Consider the following 9,989-nt stretch of genomic DNA (forward strand, 5'->3'; position numbering starts at 1 on the left):
TCACCAATTGCATGAGAAACAGCTTCCCATGCTCCAGATGATTGGCATTCGGGACTCCAGCCTCCTCTAGTCCCCTCCCCGAACATGATGATACCAAGGGCTCCGCACTGGATGTAGCATCCGAGGGCATCTGATAAAACATCCCAGTATCCTTCTCAAACATCGGAGTGATACCGACAGCAAATGGGCAGTATCAAGCGTTGAAGCGCTACCGCTTGGCTGACTCATCAGCTGCAAGGGCGCTAAGCTGGCGCCTGGAATCAAGGAGGGCCTAGATCAAAGAAAGGCCTCAGCACTTAGGTCAAAAATGAGCTTCTCTTCTGGACGTTGAACATGTGAACCCAAGGGATCTCACGCTAAGGACAGACTGGGGTTCCAAGACCCTCCCCTCCCCATTAAAAATGAAAAAAAGATTCAGACAAGGAACACTACAGGAAAAGAATACAAGCCAGAACGAAAGCCTCAGCCGGTGCATTTGGCAGAGGCAGCCATCTTGCTCTCCCAAACTTTGTGCTCTGTTTTCTATGTCTGTGCAAGAGAAGTTGGTGAGAACTCTGTGGGTGCAATCACTGGTGGGTATCCAACTCGGGGAGGAGAGAAAGGAACCTGAAAGTTGGGACTGCAGAGGCAAAAATTATCCTGCAAGTATCTCGGAGGCAAGGGAGGCCATGAGGGACACCTGACATTTCTTCCATTTCTCTGTAAAACATTTTTTTTATTTTCTTGCTGGACTGTGAACTGCAACTTTTGGGGCAAACCCAAAAGTCTGAGCTGGATTATTTTGTTTTCTGCAACCTTACTAATTTTCCATAAACTTTGTTTAGGAAGAAGAAGTTTTTGTGAAGAGCATTCTTTTACTGACTGCGTGTGTGGAAGACTCCTGACCTGGGTCCTGCAGCACGCTTAGGTGGCCCCTTGCCCATTCCCAGGGAACGCCTGAGAAATGGGCTTACGTCTGTACAACCTATACGTCAGAAATGGTGGCTAAGGCTATATGATTGCTCATTTGTTTACAGCTAATTGTAATTTTTTTTTTTTGCTGTTTTTGCTTATACTACATGTCATCTTTGTTAAAAGTTTTTGATCCTCTCGGTACTAAGTACCATTTATCATCTCTAAAGTGCTACCAGACATACTCAGCGCCGTACAGACACACATAAAAGATACAGCCCCTGCCGCTTACAATCTAGTCATGGCAAGCCAGAGCATGTGGGAAGTGTATTTACTGTAGAGAAATGGTTAGGATTTAAAAGCAGCTTCAAGAAGGTGAGTTTTAACTGGATTTGACTACAGCCAGAGGGAGCATGGCACACTAACTTTAGAGAGTCCATTCCGGGCATACGACATAGTAAGATGAAAAGCAGGGTGGCGGTGGAGAAGGGACACAGATAAGAGTGACTTGCTGGATGAATGGAGTTCATGATAAAGAGTTATATATATATATATATATATATATTTTTTTTTTTTTTTTTTTTAAGTTCCAGAAATTGGTTCAGACTGTACGTGAAGACTATCAAAAAGTGTAAGTCTTCAGGGGATCTAGACAGCTCCTAGGGTCCCTGGTCTTTTACATTACCCCCTACCCACAAAACCCTGGAGTCCCATCAATTTGGCCATGGGTTTGGGCATAGCGGCCTCTTCGCTGGATAGGCTGGGCTCTTCTTAAAATGTCCTTCCATAGCCAGGTATAACCGTAATAACATTTTTGTAACAGTTTGTGAAAGCCAAAATCTAAAGAGCTTTTTGGCTGGAAACTTTTATCACGAAGACATCTGTCCCCAGCTGCTTAGCTTCTGAGCATTTCCTAGTGATAAGTAAGGGTGCAGGTACACCTGTGACCTTCCAGTTTCTGTAAAGTTTGTAAGCGTGCTATGAATGAAATACATGCCTTGTGCATCTGAAATGCTGGCAATCCCGGCCCTCACCACTTTTCATTCAGAACATGAGCATCAATGCTAAATGATTTTGGACCATTACCTAGTGAGACAGCCTGTCCCCCTCATCCCAAGCATTAGTTAGAAGGTGAACATCTAAAAACGTAAAAAAGGGAAATGGTCCCTTCTCTTATCCCCAGCTGGTACCGTGCCCACGAACACGATGTCCTGCTCTCTACCGGGAACAGCAGAAGGGGCCCACCTAACCTAGCCTGAACAGAAATCTCTCAAGGACAAGGCTGGGCCAGCACCGCTGAGAAAGCGCTAGCCCCAGACAATAAGCAATCTGCATGCTGTAGTGTAGGGGGATGAGGGCTTGAGGGTGGGTAAGCTCTCTCTGGTTTAGGCACAGGTCAGATCCCAGGTCACAGCTACAAAAACAAGCCTGCCTTGTTTTTAATCAGCACATAGCAGTTTTTACACTCTCTAGTCTGAGACTCCAGCATGCCGAAAATGCTCCCCTGAAAACCAGATGTAGGTCCAAACTTATAAACAAAAAGTAATAAACAGCACCCACCTATACTACCTCTCCCGCCCTCAAGCCCTCTAACAAATACTACAGTGCCGAGGGCCCCTTTCTTCACTGTGACACAGCAGGGCACATTCAGGGCACTGCCCGAAACATTGGGGGGCGGTGTGGCATGACTTACCTTAGAACCGGGGCATGCAGATGTTTTCTCTGGATCCTGATAAATTTAGCCATGGAAATACAATTTCCTCTGCTCCCTCCCAGCCAAGTTTTGAAGCCAGCACTGGCCCGTCTGACGCGGGGGGTTAGATGTGGTATATCCAGGATGCAAGTTTTAATCTGCCCATTGCAGAACCACAGCATCTGCTGGGTCCCACAGCTTCTGCCTGTGTAACAAGCAAAAGTTCCACCCGTCTTCTTCTTCGAAGCAACCACAGCAAGCAGCAGAAAGAGCAGCAGCAGCGGCCTCTGTGTGTGCGTGTCTGTATGTCGGGGGGAGGAGAATAAGAAAGTTAGTTTTAAAAAAAAAAAAAAACCACGCACATAGGAACTGTGTAATGTGTTTCTGAGAGAGTCAGGCTCTCAAGTTTTTTCCTCAGACTACACAAACTACAACTTGGAACTCTGCCAGCCCTCAATTTCCAGCAGCTGCGCCGCCGAGGATGTTTTTGTTATTTATTTATTTTAAAGGAGGACTTTCCATTCAGTCTAAGGGTGGCAGAGAGCAGCGATCTCTCTGGGCTAGCTAATTACAGCAGACAAGTGAGACCCAGCTGAGTACCCGCCAACTGGCACAGCAGAAGCTGCAGTGTTAAAGCGCTCGTCACCACCGGCAGTGGCACAACCACAGGCCCTTTTTTTTTTAGGTCTGGCAGTGACAGTTAAAGATGACCCAAGACAAAGCAGCACTGATAAGTGTGTGTGACACTGCCTGACATCAATCAGTACATACGGTGGTGCAACATCACTCTTAGCTTGCTAATTTTCTTCATCTTCTGCCCAGTTCAGATCCTGCCAGTTTTCAATGGCAAGGCCCTCGTTAGGACCCCTTTCCCCCTCTCCCTGGGCCTTCCACGGTGAGCATGATGTAAAAGGCAATGGGCGTGCTCCAGAGGTCGCAGGCATTTGCAGAAACTCCGAAACGCATGCCAAACCGCTCTTTTAGGTGGCTCTGTTGGCAGAAGTCTGGCATCTGGCTTTGGGTGTGCATGCGTAATGGAGCTTACAGGAACACACTCTCGTCCAGAACTGTACCAGCCCACCCAACAGCCTGCAACAATTTACAGAGGCAGACAGTTGAGTGTACCAAGGCTGGGTGATACAAGGCGACACCGACTCCAGGTCCCAAGGAATAGCTGAGTCGGCCCCAGTTTTTTTTTTTTTTTTTTAACTAATTCAATGTTTTTCATATTCAGAAATGTTCGGCATGCTTTGAAACAAACAGTAACAAACCAGGCCTGGCTTAACTGCTACTTATGATCAGGACCTGGACATTCATCCTAAGAGATTGAGGGACAAGGTAAAACCAAGAATCCATCTAAAACGCAGCAAAGCAGGAACACGGAGGCTAAGTTAACAAAACTTTGGGAGCTGGCGGATCAGCGTTGACCTATCACATTTAACATTTCGGGCCACGCAGTTTACAGAGCCTGACTGGTAGCAGGGAAAGGGTCCACTCCGTGCTTCGGAGAAACCCCAGATAATTATACAGTGTGGGCAAAAACTACCCAAAACTAAGTCAAATATTAGTTAGCTAGAAAGTATACCAGAGTTCATCACCACCTCCAGAGGCTATCTGAATGGGTGGATCTTTCTTATAAATAGGGACGAAGACAGAAAGAGGTATGGCATTTGAGTTCAGCTTTTGAGGCATGAATTGCTGAATTATCAGGGGCACAACCAGTAAGTACAATGTAAAAGCTACATAATATTTATACCTAGGATCTCTCTGGGTCTAATTCAGAAACTCCAAGATTTTGCATTAATTGGCAGGTCTCTGATAAAACACTGGAAAGCTCTGGGTGCTCATGCTGAACTGGCCAAAGCAGGCCCAGGAGGAGGAATTAGCACTAGACCAGCCTTTGTAGGCCATAAACGGTCCTATCAGCCCACGTGAATTCAAAGAAGTGAGGGCACATGGACCCAGAACAGGAAGAGTTGCACCAGAACTTACAGGCCTGAAAGAGGAAGCAACTGCGGCTGAACTGGTAAGAGAATTAGAGGATGGTGGGGTCAAGCCTGGGAATAGGAAAGAGTGTGTTTGTCTGTCTGTGTATCATAGTAACATGCCATATACAGCATTGCTACTAACAGACATACCTGGGAACTCTCCTTTGATCCAGAGGCTCCGATTCTTAAGAAATTGCTGGGTCTCCGGGAAAACTCTGGATGCGACAAGTGAAGCACCCATTCAGGCCCTGTAAGAGGAAAGCCTGTCACGTGGGCTCATGTGAGCAGGATGAAAGTGGGGCAGTTCTGGCATTTGCAAGAGTCATCATTCCTACACCTGCCTGCACTACCCAAGAAGAGTCAGGAGCTGCGAAGGCCCGCACGGCCTGAAGACAGTGGAGTCGTCCTATGGCTGCGCAGGCCCGAAGGAGGAGATTGCTGCCACTGGTGGGTTCCAGAGGAGGAGAAAATGAGTCAATGTGTGAGAGAGAGACAGAGTGTGAGTATGTATGAAACAATGAGTGAGAGTGTGTGTGTACGAGTGTGTGGGGGAGAATGAGAGGAGTGTGACAGTGAGCACTGAGAATGTATGAGAGAGAGAGGAGAAAGGCTGTGCACAATGCCCCTCCCCGCCATGACAATCAAAAGATTCCAGCTATGCAATATCTAATATATTATCAGTACTGTGCTACATACAACACATTTATTTTCAGGTTGGTTTATCTTTAAGGACCTTCATTTTATTTTGCCTGGAAATTTCACTTTTTACAACAAAAAAGAAATCAGTAGAAAAATGGACTTTTCCACTGAATTGTCTCCTTTTTTTTTTTTTTTTTTGTGACAACAATGAAATTTACAGGCAAAATAGAATAAAAACTGAAAAATGAAGGTCCCTATATATCTTGTCACTATGGGCCTTTAAAGAAAGGGACAGTTCAAGAGCAGGACTCGGGAGCGAGGAGGTGCCCAGGGCTCAATGGAAGTTGCTACATCTGCTGAAAGTCAGCAGATGTAGCAACATTCTCCCAACACAGCATCATATTTTGGAAGAGATGCGGAGCTGATTTCCCTTTGTGGGATATCAACTACTTCAAGTCAATAAGGCAGGACTTCCCAAACCTGTCCTGGGGACCCTCCCCACCAGTCGGGTTTTCAGGATATCCATAATGAATATGCATGAGATAAATTTGCATACCAGAGAGACTCAGTATGCAACCTACAATGCTGTCAACAAATACAGAAGCTCAGTAAAATACAGTGGAATCTCATAGGCCACGATATAACATTTGCCAATGGTGGAAGGCCTAACCCCCAATCCATTTCCTGGGCTGTGGCGTCCAGCCTACTGAAAAAATATAGGGGAGTCAGTTATTGTCCGAGTAGTGGGGGCAGCCACTCTGTTTATTGGTTAAAACCTAAAAACAGAAGCCTTACATATAGGCCAGCTGCTAGCCATTAAAGCTAGGTGCCTTCTTTGACGCCTCTTTCTCTCTCTATACACATCTGAAACACTGCTAAAAAGTGTCATTTCTTTCTCTACCACCAAAATCAGTCCCTTCCTTTCTGAACACACTACCATTCTTATCCACACTCTCATTCCTTCCGCTTGGACTACTGCAACCTGCTCTTCACAGATCTCCCCAGTGAACAGTCTCTCTCCCCCCATTACAATCTATTAAAAATTCAACTGCACGATTTCTCATCCGCCAATAGCACTGCACCCATAGAACCCCCCTCTTTTTCGTTTCATTACATTGGCTCCCTATCCATTCCCGCAAACAGCTCAAGATCATCTTCTTGCCTCCTGTAGCTCCTCACTACTTTTCCTCTCCTATCATTCCCTGCACACCCCTTCTTGCAGACTCCATTCATTGGGCAGGTCACTCATCTATGCCCTTCTCCTCCATCGCCAGTTCCTGATGCCATGCTTTCCACCCGGCAGCACAATGCACCTGGAACAGACTTCCTGAGTCAGTACATCAGGTTCCCTTCCTGACCTTCTTCAAATCCAGCCTGAAGCTCCCCCTGTCTTTTGAGGCAGCTCTGAAATCTTAACCCCTGGTTCTTTTTATCAGACCTTTGCTAGTTTTAACTATTTTCCATGCTAACTGAAACTCCCTAAGTCTCTTATTTGTCCTGTTTGTCTGTCTTGAACAGACTGTAAGCTCTATGGAGAAGGGACTGTCTCATATGCATATTTATACAATGCAGCAAACATCTAGTAACACTAAAAAAAAAATAGTAGTAGTAGTATTAATAGTAGTATTACAAGTAATGGTAGGAGCAGTAGTACTAGAAACCTCAGAGGAGGAGACAGCAAGTCTTCCAAACATAAATTACAGCATTGGAAATAAAATATTTTAGATGATAAAAAAAAAAAAGACATGAATATGACTTGCAGAACATAGAAATAGCCAAAACCAGGTGATTTTTTATTTTATTTTTTTTAGGAAAACTAGTGCTTTAATGTTACATAAATTGGTATTTACAGAGAGATGTGAAAACTGTCGGCATATATTGACTTTTGCTGTTCTTTCATTTCTGTAGGCTGAAGCAACCATGGGTTAATTCCTTTCCAGCTGAGAAGTTCCAGAGCTGAAATACCAGCTGCCTCCATTCCTGCCAGCTAGCAAGGCAGGGGGGCTAGCCTCTTAATTACTCACAAGCATTCAACAGTTATTATCACAAGTGACACTAATTGGCACCCTGGCCAGCATTTCCAGCTTTGAAAGGGCACAGGAATTACTTCTCTTTTCTGTGGTAGCAGGGTGGGCCCGCTGGTTGTGCACTGTCCCAACAGTTGTCCTGTAGTTACTCAACTAGCAAACATTTATGATGAAGTTGCTTAGTCAAAGCGCCTAACAAGTGATTTGGCCTCACTTTACTCATGTGTGACTGGATTTTAACGTCATTCTTTACTAATTTGGCAACTAGTATACAAACCACAGGCCTGGCGTGACTAGATGTGCATACCATGCAGTTACATGGGGCGGCACACCCGAGGAGGGGAGGTGGGGGGAGCAGTGGGCCGGCAGTAGCAAGAGAGGCCGCGGGGCCGCTGGCAGAGCTTAACCCACAGGTGGCTGAAGGAGAAGAGAGGCTGCAGGCCACCAGCGCTCAACCTGCCAGCAACTAAAGGATTGATTCTGCAGGCTGCCGGCACTCAACCCACTGGCAGCTGAAAATGAGAGGCCGGGGACTTCTGCGCACAGCCCACCTCCCACCCCTGCAAAACAGGAAGGTCAGTAGGTCATGGAGAAGCTCATTCCACCACAGCTTGAAGACAACAGAAGGCCTATGGAGCCACGGTGGAGTTCAACCTGCCATGGCCCAAAGACAACAAGAGACCCAGAGGACCATGGTGGAGCTCATCCCACCACAGCCTGAAAACAGGAGGCCTGTGAGGCCCTGGTGGAGCTCATCCCACCATGGCCTAAAGCCACAGGAGGTCCATGGGGCCATAGTGGAGCTCATCCCAACAAGGCCCAATGACAACAGGAGGCCATGTGTGTATGTGTGTGAGATTGTTTGTGTGTGTGAGAGCCGGTGTTTGTATGCATGTGTGTGTATGTCTGTGTGCTTGTGAGAGTCCATGTGTCACATATAGGCTCTCACAGACATATACACACACACAAAATGTATCTGTGAGGGAGAGAAAGGGAGTGTGTGAGGGAATGAATGTGTTATTGTGCGGGTGAGAGAGAAGATACAATTTATGCGGCCCTACCTCCCCCAATCCACAACAATCTCATACTGGAAATCAGAAGATCACAGGTAGGGAGAGCAGAAGATTTTTACATCCTTATTAGTTCTAATTATTGGGTGTAACTGATGGTTCTACTCTTTCAAAATACTAAATTTTTTGGAGGGAATAGAACATTTTTTAATTATTGGATTTTTTTTTACTCAGATGTTTTGAAATATTTTATTGATGTTTGGGAAATTTTGGATATTCTATTCATTAACTGGTTTGAAATATTCTTTTTATGAATATGATTGTACTATTATGATTAATGTTTTATATTTCTTAGTTTTATTATTTATGTTTTATGAAGAATGGTAATGTTTCTGTATTTTTTCCATTGTTGCTCTGCATACAGAGGCTGGCTTGTTGTGGGTTCCAGTTCAGTTCTTCTCAGCACAATTCTGTTTATACTTTCTGATCTCTTTATTCTGTATTTGCTCAGGGTCTCTCTGTGTTCTGGCTATGTGTCTGAGGTGAGATTTTGCTGGCAATTAATTTCTGTGTAGGAATCTATAGCAGCCTGGTTTCCTAATAAGAGCTTTTAATGGTGTTCTAGGGCCTAGTGTAATATGTGCAGTATTGCCTTTTCATATATAAGGTTGTTGAGGTTGCTTTTGTATGGGAGATTTACTATATTGTAATGGTAATTCTGTTTATTCATGGTTTTTGTGAGGGCCAAGCTCACACCCAACATGCAATGCAAAACGTCTAATTCCATAGGAGTTCCAAGGGTCTTTTTTTGCAGTTTTCTAGTTCACACCATAGGAGTGCATGTAAATATAATATGCATGTTGTAAATATTATTTCCTCAGATGACTGAAATTTTGAATGTATTTTTTCATGTAAAATTTGTTATAAATGCATAGGGGTGGGAGAGTGGTGGGAGTGGCATGTGTGCAAGGCTGTAAGGTTTGCCTAGGGTACCTCATACCCTTCTCTATCCATGGGTTCTGTTTGGGGAGGAGGCAGGTGTCCATTTTTAAAAACAGATTGCAAGATGGAGCTGGTCTTTATTTGATGGGCCCGGGATAGACGGGGGGGGGGGGGGGGGGGGGGTACTCAGCACAGTAATTTTTCACACAGGGCACAAAAAAAGCTAGCACCGGCCCTGACAAATCAGACACCAAAATCCAAAGGAATGCTTTCTACTCCCAAGGGTGTCTGTTTCTTTCTGACCTATTATAGGTATGAAGGGAATTAGAATCCATTTTGAACAGAAAATATGTATTTATTTATAAGCATTTGATATTCCTCCTTTCCTTAAAGGTCGGCCCAAGGTGAATGATAAAGTAACAAGGCATTGATTACTTACATAGTGGATACATACTAGGATTGCCAACTGGCTCCAGATTTTCAGGACAGGTAGATGCAGTCCTGGTTTCACCCCACTGCATGCAGGGACTTGTAGTCTTAGTTTTCTTATGGATTTCAACAGGAAAATAACTACAAGTCCCTGCATGCAGTGGGGTGAAACCAGGAATGGATCTACCTGTCCTGAAAATCTAGAGCCAGTTGGCAACCCACTCAGAAATGGTGGGGGGGGGCTTAGGCTGGAGAGCCTTCCCACTGACGGATTGTAATATTAATCTGCTAAATAACGTAAACTGTTAAGGCTATTAAAATGACAGTTAAGGTCTGTTCCTTAAATATGGATGGCCTTCACTCTCCTATT

General features: G+C 44.9%; 1 protein-coding gene across 3 annotated transcripts in view; it reads right to left on the reverse strand.

Moving 5' to 3' along the window:
• The window catches only part of PDE1B (phosphodiesterase 1B), a 545,540-nt gene that overhangs the window by 327,765 nt on the left and 207,786 nt on the right, over positions 1-9,989 (reverse strand). For 2 of the 3 annotated variants that reach the window (XM_029595124.1, XM_029595127.1), the window contains exon 1: positions 2,585-2,878. The exons of the other annotated variant lie outside the window; for it this stretch is intronic. In XM_029595124.1, coding sequence (XP_029450984.1) covers positions 2,585-2,766 — 182 coding nt within the window. In that variant the 5' untranslated portion in view covers positions 2,767-2,878. Of the gene's footprint in view, positions 1-2,584; positions 2,879-9,989 lie in introns of those variants that run through there. 3 annotated transcript variants of the gene reach the window in all.

Source organism: Rhinatrema bivittatum, chromosome 3, assembly GCF_901001135.1.
Source record: "Rhinatrema bivittatum chromosome 3, aRhiBiv1.1, whole genome shotgun sequence".
Taxonomy (NCBI): domain Eukaryota; kingdom Metazoa; phylum Chordata; class Amphibia; order Gymnophiona; family Rhinatrematidae; genus Rhinatrema; species Rhinatrema bivittatum.